The following is a 19,538-nucleotide window of genomic DNA, read 5'->3' as shown; positions in this document are numbered from 1 at the left end:
GTTTACAACTTTGCAGGTATCCTATCATACTTTATGTCCTTTTTAGAATACTAGTCGACGTAAATCCTTGAAAACTTCCTTAATTTCTGTCTGGAAGTATGTTCTGTGCAAAATTCACCTCAATAAAATCGAATTTTCAAGCATCAAAAAGTGAGCTTATGCTTTTTTTCACTAATACATTCCATGTAATTTTGAAACTTTAAACACGTAATCCTTGAAAAAGCAAAACCTGCACTTATCCCACTTGTCCTGCAAGCCCCTGAATTTGATTTCCTAGATTTAGCCATCCACAAAAAGGCAAATTGGACCGAGTTTAACATAAAGGAACCAAGCCACATCAGCTATTGCCAAGTTTAACTGGGCAATTAATTTTTTTACGAGAGAACGTTTGTTCGGATTTCTTTGAAACTTTTAAGGAATTTGTTTCGTACCATGGAGAATTTTCACTGAAATTTGCACGAAAATCCGCACAACCGTTTTCATGTAAAAAATTAAATTGCCCAGTTAAAGGCAATAGCTGATGTGGCTTGGTTCCTTTCTGTTTAACGCGGTCCAATTCATATGCGGTTTCTACTTGCGCTGGAGATGATGGGAAAAAAAGGGATTTTCAGAACGATTTGGTGAATACGTGCGAGGCACATAGCGCATGGGAATACAGACCTCTACGCTCTGCAGATGCAAACGATTGTCATAGCGCATGAAAATATTAGGCACTCGGAGCGATGGTCGAAATAGGTGGACGCCGATGTAGGTTGACCAGCATAAAAACAAACCAGCGACTAATAAACATGAAATTGCATGCCATTTAAACCTATGAAAAAGGATCGACAGACAGGGTGTTCGCAGCGAACACCTTAAAAATCGATTCTTTAACATTGGTTTAAACGGCATAGCAATCGATATATCGCAAAGCACGCCACGCCACTGATATCATCGAGGATTCATCTCCGAATTGGATCATTCGTCGAACCACTTTGCAGGATGAAATCCTGGTAGGCGACCTCCCCCGTTTTCCTCTACATCATCGCTGGGTAAGGCGTTCATCAACATCACACGCCTCAATTTTTTGTATTTTATTTAATTAATAAAAATACTTATAAAGCAGATAAATGGAAGGTCATTAAAACGATTATGAAACATGCATAGGAATATTTTACCACAAAAGTATCACAATCGTGCATGGTGAGCTTGCGGGCGTTTAAAGAAGAGGTCTCGGGGGACCTAACTCCTGGAACACCGAGAGACTCCCCCCCCCCCTATTCCCATGGAAAATTTGGATTTTTCTTATTGTTCAGTTGTTTGGCTCTCTATTCATTCCTTTTTTCCTGGGAATCTACAGCCATCTACAGTCATATGTTTTTGATTCAGAGACAGGAGGGATGATCAAATTGGTATTTTGAGATTGTATGTGGCGCCAACCACTCAATGCCACTGATTTCCTCCGCGTATAGTGGATGACCCCAACCCCTCGATCTTAAAAATGTCTCGCCACAAAAATTAAGGGTGTCCCTGGTAAAAATTGGCGATAAGAGCTGCGTTTCAAAATACCATAGGAATTCTTATAGCCGGCTAAAGAAGGCTACAGAAAATAATATAGCTGGCTGTAGAATGTGGAGAAAATCATACGGCCGGGCTATAAGAAACTAAAAAAATTATGCAGCCGGGCTATAGTTCCTATCGCCGGGCTTTACATTTTATCGCCTGGCTGTTGCTTTTTCGCCATCCATTATAAAAGGCTATAAGAAATTGTGTAGAAATTCGTGTGCTTTGGAAATCATTAAGTTTGATACGGAGCCACCTTAATATTTACAAAACACACATTATATTTTCCTTTAATACATATTTTTTTTTCATCAATTAAAATGAGAATAATCCATACAGGATGTGCAAACATTTCAAAATCATGAGTTGAATAACGCTGACTCCGCCACATGAAATATTGGAGCCTAACACAAAGCGGAGCGGCGACGCACTGGCGCCTACAAACCTAACAGGGATACTTCACGCATTGCGCAACGCGTGAAGCATCCCTGTTAGGTTTGTAGGCGCAAATGCGCATTTCGCGCTGACTGCCCGCCTGCCGCGCCGCAGCGTGCCACGGCGCTTGAAGCAACTATTTCACACCAGAGGTATTGCACAGTATCATACTAAACTGAAGGCGCTCTAATATATTAGTAATGGCAGGCATCCATCAAAAGTACGGAGCTTTCCTCGCAAAATAAATCAAGATACTACGGCCCAAAAAGAGAGCGGTAGTCCAAAAACTCACTAAGTCCTAGCATCCGTAATTAGTGACGTTTAGCGTACACTTTATCGTCTGGCTGTTGCTTAATCGCCATTGGCTATAAAAGGCTATATAAGAAATTGTGTAGCCGGCTATAGAAGCTATTGGAAATCTTACAGCCAGCTGTAGGTCTATGGTATTTTGGAACACAGATTCTACTGCCAATTTTTACCAGGGGTATGCGTATTAATTTCGCGAAAACACCTATTTCACTGTATACTTTACTTTTTATGCAATTTCGCAGGATGTTAGTCTCACCTTTCCCCCTTCCCCCAATTTGAGTCTTGTCTTTCGTTTGTGCAAAGTAATCAAAACAAGAAATTAAGAACTTAATAGTGGTCCATTTCCTCATCATTCATATCACTTAGATAGGGCAAAAATGGAAATAAAATGTTTCACCGACGTGAAATTTTTGAAAGTAAAACTCTCAGTTTTCCTCTGTATTCGTTGTGAATCTAGGCTGTCGACTTTTCTTGGCACTAATGTGACTAAATGCGGCACTAATATCGAGGACGCATGTATATACAAACCAAAACAAGGTAACATTTTACCGCTCTTAGCATTGTTTAAATGGAGGGTGATTGGAAATTTAAAACGATCTATCGTCATTTTAAACACACTCTAAGCATAATTTGGACACTCTTCTTATTCCTATTTTACATTGAAATCTCCCATTTATAACTTCGATGCCAGTATCGATCTAAATCTCAAGCACTTTGGTTTTCCGAAAATGTAAGCGTCACTTACATCCGGCCTTACTCCCGGCCTTATTGGTATACCTTGTTTTTACTTTTGGCATAAAATATTATCAGGAACGAACACAAAATAATGTAAATTTACCGTCATGTTTTTGAATGGACCTCCCCCCCCCCCCCTTAAAGAATTCTTAACTAGGCCACTGTTGAAATTTACAACTTTTTCTGAAGATCCGCGAAATCATAGATAACCATTTCAGTCTGGATGGATGATAAAAGTAAGTATCTTCAAATTTTTAAAATACGCACAGTTGTGACAAAAAAAAACCCCGCTTGGCGTGTTTACCAAGAGAGAGGTTTCTTCAAAATTCCTTTTCTTCGGCGTGAGAAAAAATGTGATTCCAGACCATCTTCATCTTCATGGTAGATCTTAAGCATTGAGGGGGTTTCATCGACGAAAAAAGGCCCAAAAAAACTTGATAAATTGAAGGATGCACGATAGTTTTAAGCCGAGCGGCGCCGCTTTTGATGCACATTCAAGCGGACTGATTTCCGCCCACAAAAGCGCGGGCCGTTGAAGAAAAAAAATCCAAGAAAAGCCACGAAAAGCTTCCGGGCGTCGGTGGAACAATAGTGAAATTAAAACGTAAGAAAAATAAGTTAACCAATGGCGTGGCATGCGTTGCAATATATCGATTGTTATGCCATTTACACCCATGGCACAGAATCGATTATTAAGGTGTTCGCTGCAAACACCCTGTTTATCGATCCTTTCCCATAGGTTCAAATGGCATAAAAATCGATATATCGCAAAGCACGCCACGCTACTGAAGTTAACTCGAGAGGAGATAAAAATTCCCACCGTTGCGCTGCTGCACCGATCAAAAACCACGTCTCTTCCATAGGGTTCTCATGCGACTTACGCGGTTTTTGGTTTGAGCTCGACGGTGCGCCACACAGTGGATACCGTCAATGGGGAAGGTCGGACGAAATTTGGAAACTTTAAAAGCTTATAACTCCGTTCATACAGAATTTTGAGGTCTTACAAGTGGTTCTATTGGTTTTCTCGTGAAGTTTCCTTGCAGAAAAACTCCGTACAATTCAAAATGTGACGAATTTAACATCCAAATTTGCAATTTTAGTCAAAAATTTCAAGTCCGACCTCTCCGATCGGCTCGATCCACTGTGCGTTGGGCGGCGGCACAAGCGCCCGAATCGATAGCCATGGCGCCAGCCCCGGCGTTCGGGTCGCCTAAGTGGCAACTTTACGGGCATTTTGTTATTTTATTCCCCCCCCCCTTTTTTTTTACTCATGGGTTTTTAGTGCGCCCCGCAAACGAACGCTTCCTCTGCGGGTATGGACTGGACCTGGAACATTGTCGTCCGGACATTTTGCGACTCACTTTGTTCATTAAGGACGTTTTCGCGATTTGATGTTGGGTTTTAGAGATTATGTCACATTAACACTGTAAGACTTATTGGTGCAAATGGACTGCGCTAAGCAGAAAGGAACCAAGCCACATCAGCTACTGCCAAATTCAACTGGGCGATAGAATGTTTTTACAGAAAAACGGTTATGCGGATTTTTGCGCAAATTTTGGTGAATTTTCTGCAATCATTTGTTCAATAAAGCAAAACCGTCCATGTAAAATAGTTCAACTTCTAGTTAATGACCCTTATTTGGACTACATTTTGCAATTTGGAACTATAAATTCTAGCTCTTCTGGAAAAACACTTACGTGCATAGGGAAACTAATGGCACATACGTTGTTTTTAAACCGGACGAGAATCTATAGGTCCAAATGTAGTCCATTTGGACCGCGTTAAGCAGAAGGGAACCAAGCCACATCAGCTATTGCCAAATTTAACTGAGTAATTTAATTGTTTACATAATAACCGGTTATGCGGATTTTTGCGCAAATTTCAGTGAATTTTCTGCAAAGTCAAAGCAAATGTTTTAAAACTTTCAAAGGAATCCGCACGAACGTTCTCTTGTAGAAAATGAAATTATCCGATGAAATTTGGCAATAGCTGATGTGGCTTCGTTTCTTCCTGCTAAATGCGGTCCATATGTGACTGTTCAGGAGGAACACTCCACGATGAAAAATTTTCAGTCCCACGATGGACGAATTTGCAGTAATTAAAGAGCAATTAATTTCGTTGAATTGAGAACCAAAATTGGAGTTTGGAAATTCGTCAAAAATCCCTTCTTAGTGTCCTGTTGAATGAAATGCCAGCGGTTTGGTTCGTTTTTATGTAGATAGAGCGTAAAATTCTATTTTCATTCGACAATTCTACCTTATTTTTTTTTCTTTTTGATATCCTGAAGCGTTTTCAGAGGACCTCCTTTTGCTCCAGTATCATTAAATCATTGTTGATTTCAAGGTCAGTGGTGAGACATGAATGATATCGATTATCGATATTCCTCCATTTGAAGCTGTGGTGAAGAATCGATTATTTAGGTGTTCGTTGCAAAGACCCTGTTTATCGGTCCTTTTCCATAGATTTAAATGGCACATCAATCGATATGTCGTAAAGCACGCCATGCCACTGATTAAGGTCCCTTTGCCCGAGGACGGTAACGACATTATGATAACGGAAAGGAAGTTTAAACATACTTTTCAATACTTTAAAGTTGGATTTTAGTCGAGAATTTTACACAGATTATACTCAGGGCCGGATTTACATTTTTAGCGCCCTAGGCTAAACTTAGGGTGGCGCCCCTAAAAGTAGGCGCTCTCGTGGGGGGGGGGGGCGCTCCTCCCCTCCAGATCAGAAGGAGGATGTTAAGTGTCCGGAAAATGTTCAAATTCACCTTTAAAAAGCACAATTTTAAACAGTTTTGAGGTACGTTTACGTTCGCATGTTGGTTTTGGGAAATACGTTTTTAATACATTTTCAAAAATTGAGCGCCCCTCAGAATTTTGCGCCCTAGGCTATAGCCTATGTAGCCTATTGGTAAATCCGGCCCTGATTATACTTTCAAACTAGTTTTAGTTGAGTTCATGAATACCTCAATTTTTTCAAAACCCACTGGGTCGCGGCTCATATCAGTCATGTTGGAATATGTTCGCGCACTTTTTGCCAATCGGGTCAATGGAGAATTTGCATGCAAATTTTTTATTGCTTCATCTGAAAGTGCTTAAAGAGCTAATTTCACAGTATTTTTCATAAATTTTTTCTGATATGGGAAATAGTATTAAAATCAATTTAAAAATGAGAAAATGCACCGCCTAGTGACTTCATCTGGCGGCATTTCCCATTTAAACACATGTATTCTATCAGATTAGATCATTTTGTCATATCTTCTCCGATAATTGTCCAATTTATTAATCAAGGGTATCCTCGTGTTCAGTTCTATCAGTAGTTTCCACTTAAACACGAAATTCGTCAAATTTCAGACACTTGCAAATGCTCCATTACCGAAATAACTAGAATACCTAAAATTGAAGTCAATTTGAAGTAGTTATAGAGACCGCACAAAGCGATTAATATTTTGAAAGAATGAGTTACATTAGTTGAATGAAGGGGGAATAGGTCGATGCGCGGAAATGAATTTGTTGGCTACAATAAACACCCAAATAAATAGCCGAACCATCCCTCATGGAGGCATCTAGCGACCTTCTCTCAAACGAGAAAATCACACTTTTGACCCTTGGTTGAGCCTCCACGGTAGATGAAGCACTGTGTAACTCGATTGACTCTAATACAAGTTACCGTTGTGATGAATCGTCCAATTGCGTTGCATTGGCCAAGAGAGTGAATAATGGACATGAACGCTGCTTGCCGCTAGTAATAGGTGCCTATATGAAGGTATGATACTGGAGGGCCCTCGAGTGATTAGCATTTAGGAACTTTTCGAAACCAGCGAATTCCCGAAAATATTTAAAAACACAGAACAGTCAATCAGCTTAAGTATGCTTTAGGCGGGAATCACTGAGGAGAGCGCGTTTTGCGGAAAGCGCGACTGATCAAATGAAGGGGCCAAAACGAGGTACGCATTTCTGCACTTAAGCCCGAGCGGATACGCGAAACAATTTCTACGGTTTTTTTCGATTATAGTCTCTTGCTGGCAGCTTGACGACATCTTCAACAACGCGTTTATGCAGCTGACTCAACTCCGTCAAAAATTGAGATACGCACTTCTGCACTCTCACCACCGAGTAATGAAATTTCCACGGTAATTTGCCTTCAAAATGACCATTTTTTGGTAGGAAGAACAACTACTTGCCATTCTTGTGCGTGAGAGGAACACTATTTTTATACATGTACACCACTATGCTCTATTTATACAACACTATGATCGCGTCGCTTCCCCTCTGAAAAATGCGAACTATATCATAGTCACATTTTTTATTTAATTTTTCTTCGAATTTCTATATATTTATCTTGTTATTATGCTTAATTATTTTCCAATTTTTTTATCTTCGTACTTATTTGTTTAATTTTTTTAAAATTATTATTACTTTTATTTATTTATTCATAATCATTTATTTCTTTTTAATTCAGGGTTGGTCGGCGCATCGTAAATACTAGACTCTTTCTGAAAGCAAACTCTTGCAGTAAATTACAACTATACCCAGTCCCTCCCTCCCCCCCCCCCCTCCCCCCAGATTTTTAATGAAGGCCGGATGGCTATAAAACGAAAGTCTCTTTTAAATTTGGATAGACAGAATTCTAATAGATTACCATCGACTCCAAAAAGGTTCTCTACTCCTGTAATCCGCATAATAGTTCGCTCCGCTGCTACCCCCCTCCTTCCCACAGCTGCGCTCGGGCTGACGCGAGCGCTCGAATTCAAATACCAGGTCCATTCGCGCCACAGCTCTGCGCCAATCCGGGCTTTAGTTTTTTACATTTTGAGGAAGAGCAGCGGGTATGCCAACATGCGCAATGAAATATCCAGTCCGTCATGTTCTTTTCATCCAAATTTTTTTGCCACAAATTTTCTTCAATAATTTTCATGGTTTTTAAATATTTTTATTTTATTGTATCATTCCTAAATGTGGTAATTCAGATCGAGCAGTCTGATCTTAATTCTATGTGAGGATTTGGCAGCCTTTGTACAGAGTTGGCATACCCTAGTATTGCAAAACCAAAACAATCGACGCCATTTTCCTCATTTTCCATCCAATTTCCACTCAACCACCTGCTTAGCTGCCGCTGCGTTGGTGAAGTCTCAGACTTTCTCTAACTACTTATCGTCAGAATTTTTGTTTCAAATCAAGAAAATCAGTGCGTTGCGCATTCATCTTGCCACTTGCCAGATTCCACCAACTGTAGGATTCCACTCAACAGAGATTTCTTTTTATTTGTAAGTAGCGTTGTTATTTCAACACTCACTCTTAATGTGAAAAATTCTCCCCATATACTTTCTCATGTGCAGGAACAGAGAGCACATACCGTTCTCTAAAAACAATGACATGATATTTTAAAGTCATCTATTAGTAGCTAGGAATGAATTTTGATTGCCGCTTCACACAGTCATGATCACTGTTTCCGAACCAGATATATAGCCGCTCATGATAAACCCTCTCCAGAATTGTTCCCAATCACATGGACTGACTCTGAACAAAGAAAGTCTCAACACTGAAATTCTAACCTATTGCATTGCTGAGGAAATAGAAATTTAAGGCGATTCGATGGACGCCATGTTTTGTGTCGAAATGGCATGCGATGTTTCGAACAATTGGTTCCATTTTTTCAGCTACTCGTCATTTTTCTCCAATTTTGAGATCGCAATTCTGTTGTCAGAAGACGGAAGCACTCATTTACCAATTTTATCAAAGAAATTCAACATAATAAAGGTGTGGTTTTCTTAGAGAGAAAATATCGCATTAGAGTGCAGTTATTCGATATCAGTATCGAACGCGATGTTTTCTCTCTGAAAAAGACACGCCTTTATTACGTTGAATTTCTATGTTAAAATTGGTAAGTGAGTGCTTTAGTCTCCTGACAACAGAATTGCGATCTCAAAATTGGAGAAAAGTGACGAGTAGCTGAAAAAATGGAACCAATTGATGCGATATATCGCATGCAGTTCCGACACAAAATATGGCGTCCATCGAATCACCTTAAAGTGCAAAATAGACGGTTCGTTACGCTTGGCGGTCAATCAATTATTATCTTTCAGATCTTGGCTCTAAGTCAGTGTTGGGATTTGAACAGACCAAAATGAGATCTCAAATTTCATTGAGATACCTACTTAAGTATCTATTGCAAACTGTGGACTGCCCTTCTGCGGAAAGATTTGTAAGTAAAGAGCAGTGGCAAAGATTCTGTCAGTCTACTCCATTATTTTAAGGAAGAGTTGCAATAATCCTGTATAATTGCGATGGACCTCTTTCTTCCGGTAAGAGGTGATATTATTTGTAAGAAAGTTTTAAGTAAGGCTAGGTACTGAATGGCTGGTTTATCACATCCCTCCAATGCAAGTTTCAAGTTACCTATTCAGACAGTGCAATGTTGAAAGGCTCAAAGTTATAAGTCAAGGGTATGCCCACTTCATAGTTTACGTCGGATGTTGAAGGGAAACTTTTTTCTAGGACCCAGGACCTAAGACTTCTATGGTCGAAAGCCTTTTCATGAACCTAAGTTTCTTGAGCCTTTTCCTCTCTGAGACCCCTGCAAATCCTCTTTAACTTTGTTTCTGCTATTTTTTGGTCAGAAAAGATACCCAATACTAAAGAACTTTATAAGTATGTACTTTAGTGGGTTCCTACCATCCAGATTCCCTGGGTTTCCAGCAGTTTGAAAAGGTGGCTAAGTCAGGTGATATGTGGTGATGAGGAAAAGTTGGAAAAATCAGGATAAAAGTTTATTGATATTGTGTGTAACACAATGGCTCAACAATTTCAGCTGTTGCCACTTGAGAGACTAGGTACATGCTTTGGGTACTGTTTTCCATAATTTAAATCTTCAGAAGTAGTAAAAATTTTGCCGTAAGTTTAGCAAAAGTCAGCCTGTTCAAGGGAAGAAAAAAATTCCTTCAAAGGAAGTTCTGGAGGCCCCATTCGGCTTCTCTGAGAAATCCCATGGAGCCTCTTTTGGCCCTTTTGAACCTTTGGTCCTCCTTTATCAAAAGAGATTCCCATCTTCTTTTCACTGGGGCCTGTCCCTGTAAAATTGGAACCATTGCCTTTTCAAATAGAATGATCCCAAAGCTCTCCTAGTTTATGACCTCTCAGGGGTCTCAACAAACTTACCATTTTTGGGTAAAGTCGTTGTCTCTAAAAGTAATGGCTTCTAGCAGAGGAGGCTGAAAATTTTTTGCAGGAGTTAAAAATTGAAAATAGGTACTCAATAAAGAACAAATTAAGGATACTCAAATTTTGGCTTCGCATCTTTTACCAGCAACTATTTTGGTTATTTAGCTGATCTCTATCAAGGCTCTTGGGTTTTTTTTTTTTTTTTTTTTTTTTTTTTTTTTTTTTTTTTTTTTTTTTTTTAAGCATGTTTTTTTTTATTTTGCAACTTAGTGTGTGTCTGCTGTGTTTTCACAGGTGAATCATGGATGAAGAAGCAGATAATCACAAAAAGTTTTGGGATGTCCTTCTTCAATATTCGTACAACAAAACGAACAAAAACATGGCCAAAGATGAGTGGACTGCTTTGTCCAAAGTTGCAAATTGTTGTGATTTAAAAGGTGGTCTATCAAAAGAATTGATTGATCATTACAAAATAAAAAAATTACCTCCCCGCAAAAACAATTGTATCTGCACTCATTGGATAGTGAAAAACAAGCTCATATTCAACATAAAAAATAGAAACATACTAACCCTCGGATCTTGTTGTATCCGTAGGTATTTGAGTTACACTCCAAAAAAAATCTGTCTTGAGTGTGAAACCCCTTTTAGCCCTTCAGGTCGGAAAGGTAGAAATTACTGTCCACCTTGTAAGCTTAAGTGGTGTACAGAGAGAGGGTACAGTTATCGCAGAATCAATTACAAGGATTCAGAGAGAGAAAAACCTTGTCTTGATTGTAAAACCCCTTTTAGGCCTTCAGGTCGAAGAGGTAGAAATTACTGTCCATCATGCAAACGTAAGTGGAGAGGGTACAGATATGGCAGATTCCGTACGAGTCTATGCGCCAAACAGGTCGCTCAATGAGAGAAAATTTTCATAACTTTGGAAACTTTAATGTTATGCCAAATGAAGGCAGGGAATCAGAGTTTTGCGGCACCGGTACAAGCATGTCTTATAATCCTAGTGCAATGCTAAATAGAAACAGGCAATCAGAGTTTTTTGGCTGTGTTTCAAGCAAATCTTATGACCCTAGTGCAACACTAAATAAAGAGCTGCAATCAGAGTCTCGTAGATGTGATTCAGGCGAATCAAGTAATCCTAAGGCAATGCCAATACCCAAACAAAATACCTGTGATACCTGTGAAATACCTGTGATTGGTGTTAAAGAACACCAATCACAGTTTCGTGGCCATGGTTTAAGCCACTCACTTAATAATAACAATAACTTGAGTAAAATTGTAAATCTCAATCTAATTCAGCAAGTTAAAGCACTAAAATTTACAAATAAGGCGGTCTTATTCCAGTATTTAGCATCTCAAGAATACATTAAAGGAACTAAAAAAATCAATTTTGGTATATATTCCACAAAAAAAATGAAAGACTTTAATGACCACAGGTATTATAAGTTGTTTATTGAAAATGTCATAAAGCTGAACGAGGGCAAACAATTAAACGATGAAAAACTGGCATTCTACTTTTATGTTAGTTACATAAACAAAAAAATTTGAAAAAACTCCATGCACAAGTGTTATGGGCAACTTTTATCAAATGTCTGTACATCTGAAACATGTATTTATTCGTATAAATAATCATATTTTTGTTTCAATCTATACATTCTCAACCAAATAAGTTTTTTTGGCCTGTAAATACTTAAAAACTGATCAAATATGAGGCATGTTATTTTTTTATCAGCGGTTCTTTTAGTTCATCAAGCCTTCAAAAATGCATTGCTCTATTTTGTAACGTTAAGCATTCCAATTCTGCTTTTAATCCTTTTTTTCCTTTATCTTTTTTTCTCTTTTTCTTTTTTTCTTTTTTTATTAGTCTATTTCAATCAATCTGTTTATAACTGTATTAAAATTTTGTAGATTTCTAATCTATCTATGTGTTATCCAAATTTCTGTATTTCTTCCAAAATATTTGTTTTAAATGTTGTCCTGTAAATCCTGAAGTAGTTATTTTTAATTCAAGTCGGAACTAGTTTTTCTGGAAATAGAAATACTCAAATTGCTGAGACAGCTCTCATTTATTTCCAAGAAAAAATACTTTTTCACTCAAATTCCTTTCATATGATCCGAAATTGACAGGTTTAAGTATGTCATGACTTGTTCTTGAAATCATCAAAATCATGTAATCAGCAATTGATTAGGCTTGTGAGACTGTTCCAGCTTTTTCCAAACATTTTACGCAGGAATGTTAAGTATAGTTAATTCAATATTATCTCTGCACCTTTAGCATGTGATACAGGGTTTTACAAGTTGTTTAATTTAGTAGACACTTAGTCTTTCAACATTTACTGCTGTACAATTTAATTTTATTGTAGTCGTGTAAAAGACATTCCCAAGATCTTTCACAAGGGTGATTTTAATGGTTAAGCATCCTTTTTCTTCTCATTTTCTCTGAAGAACCCATTTTCAGCCTTAAAAATCATATGTTAGCTTGCTTAATGAAAGGTGATCTTTTAACTTAAATTTTTAAAGTGTGCAATAAGGTCTGATTTTAATGCAAATAATTAGAGTAAACTTCATTTTCTTTTTTTAAAAAAAACGAAATTTTTGGAAGTAGATATTTTTAGATTTTTAGTCTCAGTGCTAACTTGTAATTTTCCTTGAAATGGGTAGTTAAAAGACTGCATGTGTGTGTAACTTATCTTCATTTACACCTTTTCTCGTCCAAATATTCATGTATGTAATAAGAGAAAGATCACTGAGTTTGACTCAATAAATAAGGTCAAGAGGCCAGCATTAATTGAAAATGCTCCCAATCTGTAATTATACTTATTTAGCAACGAGCATCCAAGGTATCAATTTTTTATATATCTATCAAGTTGGTAACATCATCTTCCACTGCAGTTTTGGCCCCTTGCTTTCATTTTAAAAACTTAGTGCTTGACCGTTGCAAAGCTCGGAGCGTTTACTCTCAATACCACAAAGTCTTGATGGTAATTCCTTTTTCTAACCACAGTCATAAACACTACCTACTGTAACTGTACAATTGCAGATGATAAAAGGCTATTTTAATTGCTGTAAGTAAAAATGTTGTTACATAACTGTGTTTTTTATCATAGTGTACGTTCTTATTATGACCTGCAAATTATTTAATTAAGTATTGTAATCTTGAAAGATATTTGTAATGTACTTCCTTAATCAAAATTTTTATCACTTGTTGTTCTTCAATCTTGGATTACACAGTTTTACTGCCGGTTATCAAAGAAAACAAATGTCAGAGGAATAAATCATCCCAAATACATTATCTAGAGCTTTTAAGAAAACATAAATTTCATGTCATTTAAAAGAAACACAAATAACATAGATAAAGCTATATTTTCTAGTAATGTAAAAATCCTCCACCAAAGTTTAGCTGTGTTTAGTAAAATTCAAATTCACGTCTTTTTGCTATAACTCAATGTCCTCTGCTTGTTTTTTTTTACTGTAGTGTATTGTTTAGTAAAACTTAAATATCTATGAAGCCGCTGTCACTAAAGATATCAATATTTATAATATTTAATAAAACCAAAATGTGTAACTCAATACTTTTATTCTTTCAACTTTAATTCCCCAACCTCTTTGTTAAAAAAAGGACGGAATTAAGAAAGAAAAAAGAACCACTCTCATGGGGAAAAGTTCTGACTTTACTCACGCAAGAAAAAAAAAATAAAAATCTGTAAAACAAGTTCACCGATTTTTTTAGAAATTTTATTATGCAGTCTAGAGCGCAGTTTTTAATCAATTGGGTAGGTACTCTCTGCACTTATTTTATCTTTTTTTCTGTATCCTGTGATTTTTGACTTCTAGTGCAGAATAACCTTGAAGTTCCACAATGGAGGTATTTCATCAATATCAACTAATTGATAGCTGATGTTTCCCGCTGAATTATACGACCAAAATTATCTCTTCAACAGATAGTTCACATGATTTGCCGTTTACAGCGTCAACTTTGATCCCCTCCTAAATAATTTCAAACATGTTCGGTGTTTTGCTCTCAAGAAGTGATTCCCTATCGACTCTAAGATCGAATGACTGCTTTTGCAGGTAAAGTCCCTATACTCAAAGCGATCTATTCTCATTTTGCATGAAATTTTTGATTACAGGGAATTACATGTGAGAGCACAAGTCACATTGAATATCCCCTCCCCCCCCCCCCCCCAAAAAAAAAAAGGAATCTGCTCTTTCATAATCTGTCAGGAGATGAAGTGCAGATGAATTTTCACGTTTGGATGCCCCCACTTTTCATGAAGGCATTTTTAAGAGATTTTACAGGCGTAGGCAGCTGAAATACCCATGCCTAATGGTTCCGTCTTTTTCTATAAATTTAAAGTATGTACATAGTATTCTATCAAAATAGGTTTCTAAATTTCTAGTAGGGATTTACCCTAACATCCATCTCCTGCATTGATACAGAAAATGCTCCTTAAATTTGAAAGCCGATCATGAATAGGTAAATCATGACACTTTCTCACTGTTTTACCAAATATCGTCACCCTCTGGCCATAGTATCACAAGCGCCATGCGACGTTTACAGATTTCCGCCGCCATTTTATTTTTTCACAGAGAAATTGTTGACTGAATCTGTTAAAAAATTTCACTGAATTTGATCGGCAGCACAAATAAAATTCGGTGAAATTTTTGGAGAGCTTCGTTGAACAATTTCTCTGTAAAAAATTAAAATGGCGGAGGAAATTTTTGACGTCGTGTGGCACTTGTGATACTTCGGCCCGAAGGTGACAAATGTGCAAGGTACAGCAAGTCCGTAATAAAAACACATTCAATTCGAGAAGAAATCAACACTTACATTAAGAGGGATATTTAATATTGGCCGGAATTTTGTAAAATAAAAGTGTGTTTTAAATGTAGATCGACAATTCTAAGAGATTACCGTCCTTCATTCCACAAAGGTACTCCAGTAATCCGCATACTAGTTCGCTCCGATTCTAATTCTACCCCCCTCCTTCCCACAGCCGCGCTCGAGCTGCCGCGAGTGCTCGAATTCAAATAAAATGCCAATTCGCGCCACAGCTCTAGGCCAATCCACGCTTTAGTTTTTCACATTCTGCGGAAGAGCAGCGAGTATGCCAACATGGGCAATAAAATATCCAGTCCATCGCGTATTTTTCATCCATCTTTTTGAGCCCCAAATAATATTTGTGGCCATTGAATATTTTAAATAATATGTTTTCTACTTAAACTTGATGGCCTAGATCGACTTGTCTGAATTTTGTCTGCATTAAATCTTTTGTGAAGGATTCTCAGCCTAGGATAATGTTGGCATTCCGTAATTTTGCTGAACCAAAACAATGCAGATTCCAAAGAGAAAACGATTCGACACCATTTTCTACCACCTGTTACTGCGCAATTGCGCATCGCAATTCGCTAAGTATCAAAGCCGCTGCTGGGTTCGTTAAGTGTCGCCGTCGTGTTGTTAATTCTCGAATTAAGTAAACTCCTGAATTCCTGTGAATCGTAAGTAAAGTAGATCATTTGGCACTAACTTCTGCTCACTGTCAACGTACTATATGTAACTGTTGAGACAAAGAGTTTGTTTTTTCATGATTGCGCTGTGAAAAGATCTTGCTAAGCCTTGTTTCAGTAATTAGATGAAATAGATGTAATCTCAGTGCCTCTTCTCAAGTACTGGTGCAAATAATTTCGACAACCGTCACTGACTGAGCAAGGTTCCCAAGAGACAGCATGATCATCGTGAAGTCGACACCTTCCGGCCAAAGTATCAAGCACCATGCGACGTTTTAAATGTTCGCCGCCATTTATTTTCTCATAGAGAAATACCTAGTTGAATCTCTTTATAGATTTCGCTGAATTTTATCGGCAGCACTAAGAAAATTCAGTGAAATTTTTAGACAGCTTTGTTGAACAATTTCTCTGTAAAAATAAAATGGCAGCAGAAATTTTGCAGCATCGCATGGCGCTTGGGATGCTTTGGCTGGTATGTGACCAGGTGTATTGAGCTGTACCGCAGATAATGGAGTGACCACAGAATCTGATCACATGCAGTAACCCCAAAGAAAAAAGTTTCAGCACCTGAATCGAATTCAGCACATTTTACACGTGCACTACTAGATAGGTAATAGGAATATAGTGTCTGAATTCTCATGGAATTTTGACCTCTTACTCCTCTCTGCACTATAATTTACATCATGTCTCTACCTCAGCATAAATAACTCATGCCCACTAAATTCTTCGCACTTTTATCTAGAGCATAATAGGAGTCCATCATATTGACTCATGCACTTATTGTCAATGCTGAACTGAAGCCATGATCTTTTGTCGCACTCTGGGAGTGTTGATTCTTACTTGGCCTGGCCTTCTTAATCAAATGAGAGGTCTTTCGGATTTTACTTTCTCGACAGTTTTTTTAATTCCTTGTCCAAGATGAAGATCCCAAATTTTTATTGATACTGGTATAGTTTGAAACAAACTGCCGTGTTTTCAAAGGTTTGTCTGCATCGCAGAGTTGAACATTTCCTTGTTCATATTATTTAATAGTACAAAGGATCGCCCCTATCTCTCAGAAATCCAATGGGCTTTTTTCTCTTCAATACAAGGGGATACCTAATATAGGAGTTTTCAGAAAAAATTCATGAATGGTTTTTAACTCTGCAAGGCACATTTATTTACACATTGCAATGCTTTAAAGCTCATGCATAGTTTTTAAGTAGGTGGGCCCAATTTAAATGCAGATAGATGTGCTACAACCCGGGAAGCTGGTAAAGTCAATAAATTTAGCGAAAATGCGATCGCTTGGCGACTTCAGTCAGTGCCATCCGAGGAAGCGTAAACAACCGCCAAGTTCTTTTTTTTCAGCCAAAGAAAATGCAGAAATAGAATATGAATTTCATGGAATTTTACATGTAGGTATGCCCGCAACCTATTTAAGTACATGTTTTTGTGCCTACCTAAATTTGAAATCTATTTTTTCTATGATTTGCCACCTCTCTATATATTTTTGACTTGTTTCAGGTTTCTCGATTTCATCCAGAAAATGCCCAAACGAACATACAAAAGTCAAGGCGGCTCTTCTTCGAAGAAATATAAAAAACGACTAACTTCAATATCCCAAATTGTTGATATTTCCAAAAGTAATACATCAGTGAGAGGGGTCATCCAAAGTCTAAGTGGTTTGAAGGAATCTGATGCAGGGAATGAATATTTCCATTTCTATTTGCATGACTCAAATGGCAAAATATATTGCTTTGGCTTCTGTGAAAAACAACATAAAAAACTACGTGTAAGTAAATTTCACAAAGAGGAGATTCTTTGAGACGAATGTTAAATTACTAATTGCATAACTGAGAAGCTTCCTTGGAATCACACATTGTTCTTTTTTTTTCTTTCTTTCCTCTATTTCTAAATAAACTTGTCTAGAAGTATTTATTCTTTCAATGGTGAGCTCTCTCTTTCTTTATTAGGAGCATTTCTGACCATATCTAAATTGAAATTTTCTTCTGATTCGCATTGAACAAGATCATAATGGATGACATAAACTTAACAATGTGTAAACATAATGTGTTAAACTTTTTAGTATGATCTATTGAAATATTCAAACCTTTTATTTTACGTCTCTGGCTTCATTTGTGTAAAATCAATTAAATTTGTCTAATACTTTTTTCCTCATCTGTAGGAAGGAATGTCAGTAGAATTAACCAATTTCTGCATCCAGACCAGCAAATTCACAGGAAAAACTGAAATTAAGTTAACCGATGAGTCCACCGTGAGAAAGATAAAAACTATTGATGTTACAATACCCGAAAACTGGACTAAAATTGAAGACATATTTGCAATGGATGGAGATTCCCTCATTGGTGAGAAAAATCACATTGTCAACTTCATATTAATATAGTATTAAATTCAACATAATGCAATTATTTGATTAATTGTCTCTTTCCTTTTTTCTTTACTAATGACATTTAAGTGTGATTTTTTGATTTTCAGATTTTAAAGGACAGTGTTCAGAAACACCGAAGAAGGATAAGAAGAAAATTACTTTCATGGCAACAGATACAGATAGCACCAAATCTAGCGTAAGTAAAATTAAACCAACCAATTTTTTTTCAATCAAAACGAACACATCATAACAAATAATCTGCTGACCTTCACTCTATTTTCTGAACTCAACTGATTGTTTCTGTTTTACAGATTCAGATATATGCTTGGCTAACTGACTTGAACGTACCTAAAATCCAAAACATTCAAGAAACCAATAATTTCACATTGAAAGATGTGTTAGTTCGGACTTCATGGGTGAAAAAGTATTACAAATAATTGCAACTACCATCATTCAGGTAGGAGAAACAAGTAAATAGGTATAATGCCCTTTGATATACTCACACATTTTCAACAAACACTTTTTCAGATTTATCATTATTTCACTTAAATCCATTGTTCTTTTCTTTTTCTTGAAACATAAGAGTAAACATTACCGTTTTGAAAAAAATTTCCTCTCATATTCTCTGAAGATTTTTTATTTTTTTTTAACTGTAGGTACTTAAGTTGTGAACAGTTTCATCTATAATCTTTATATTATATTTGTTTAAATCGGGGGGGGGGGGGGGGGAGGGGGGCTTTTTCTGAAAACTAACTGATTGACTGTTGCAGAATTGAAGCATCTTACTCTCAGTACTATACACTCTTCATTGTAATTTTTCACTCTAACCTCAGTCTTAAAACTATCTTCTGCGACTATATAAATTCGCAGATTATAAAAAGTTATTCAAAATTGCTGTAAGTAAAAATGTAGGAACTTTTTGCTAATCATTAAATAAGAAAAATATCAGAGGAATAAACCCTCCTAAATAAATTATCCAGAGCTTTTGAAAAAGTATAAATCTCATGTCATTTAAAAGAGGCACAAGTAACAAAGGTAAAGCTTTATTTTTTAAGTAATTAATCTCCATGTAACATCTTTCATTAATGAAGAGTAGTATTTAGTGAAATTCCAATTCATTTCATTTTGCCGTAGCCGTAACTCAATGTACTATCACTGGATTTTTTTACCGTACTGTATCGTTTATTATAACTTAAAAATGTAGGTACTTTTATCTTTAGTGTTACTTTTTATTTCTGGTGTTTTTTTCCCTTAAACATTTACTTTGCTGCTGTCTAATATGTGTAATTTGCTGTGGTTTTTTTTTTTTTAATAAAACCAAACCTCTTTCTACTTGGATGCCTTTATTTTGTTCAGTTAATTTCCCAAAAAAAGAAGCAATCTCATAGAATAATGTTGGAATACTAAGGCAATAGAAAGAATAAAAGAAAAAAAAGTTCATCTATTTTTGAAAAATTTTATGATTTAACCTAGAG

The 19,538-nt window shown here is 36.8% G+C and overlaps 2 protein-coding genes and 1 long non-coding RNA gene across 5 annotated transcripts in view; all 3 read left to right on the top strand.

Annotated features, from left to right (window-relative positions):
* The window catches only part of LOC109030472 (matrix metalloproteinase-2), a 364,259-nt gene that overhangs the window by 305,174 nt on the left and 39,547 nt on the right, over positions 1 to 19,538 (top strand). The gene's annotated exons all lie outside the window — the stretch shown is intronic.
* On the top strand, positions 7,808 to 13,469 carry LOC109030517 (uncharacterized). The gene is made up of 2 exons (XR_011900347.1): positions 7,808 to 8,293; positions 10,482 to 13,469. It is a non-coding gene; the product is annotated as an uncharacterized lncRNA (long non-coding RNA).
* LOC140225211 (uncharacterized) lies at positions 15,528 to 18,561 on the top strand. Its single transcript, XM_072303233.1, has 5 exons — positions 15,528 to 15,683; positions 17,199 to 17,466; positions 17,860 to 18,040; positions 18,171 to 18,259; positions 18,375 to 18,561. Exons 2-5 carry the CDS (start codon positions 17,221 to 17,223, stop codon positions 18,498 to 18,500), a joined length of 642 nt encoding a protein of 213 aa, XP_072159334.1. The 5' UTR covers positions 15,528 to 15,683; positions 17,199 to 17,220; the 3' UTR covers positions 18,501 to 18,561.

The sequence above is a fragment of the Bemisia tabaci genome, chromosome 8 (assembly GCF_918797505.1).
Source record: "Bemisia tabaci chromosome 8, PGI_BMITA_v3".
NCBI classification, from domain to species: domain Eukaryota; kingdom Metazoa; phylum Arthropoda; class Insecta; order Hemiptera; family Aleyrodidae; genus Bemisia; species Bemisia tabaci.
This window is presented reverse-complemented; position numbering and strand designations above follow the sequence as displayed.

Excerpts from the sequence above, each read along its gene's own strand:
- LOC140225211 (XM_072303233.1), top strand. The coding sequence starts at position 17,221 with ATGCCCAAACGAACATACAAAAGTCAAGGCGGCTCTTCTTCGAAGAAA. Across the intron at positions 17,467-17,859 it reads AACAACATAAAAAACTACGT|GAAGGAATGTCAGTAGAATT; the intron begins GTAAGTAAATTT and ends CCTCATCTGTAG. Across the intron at positions 18,041-18,170 it reads GGATGGAGATTCCCTCATTG|ATTTTAAAGGACAGTGTTCA; the intron begins GTGAGAAAAATC and ends TTTGATTTTCAG.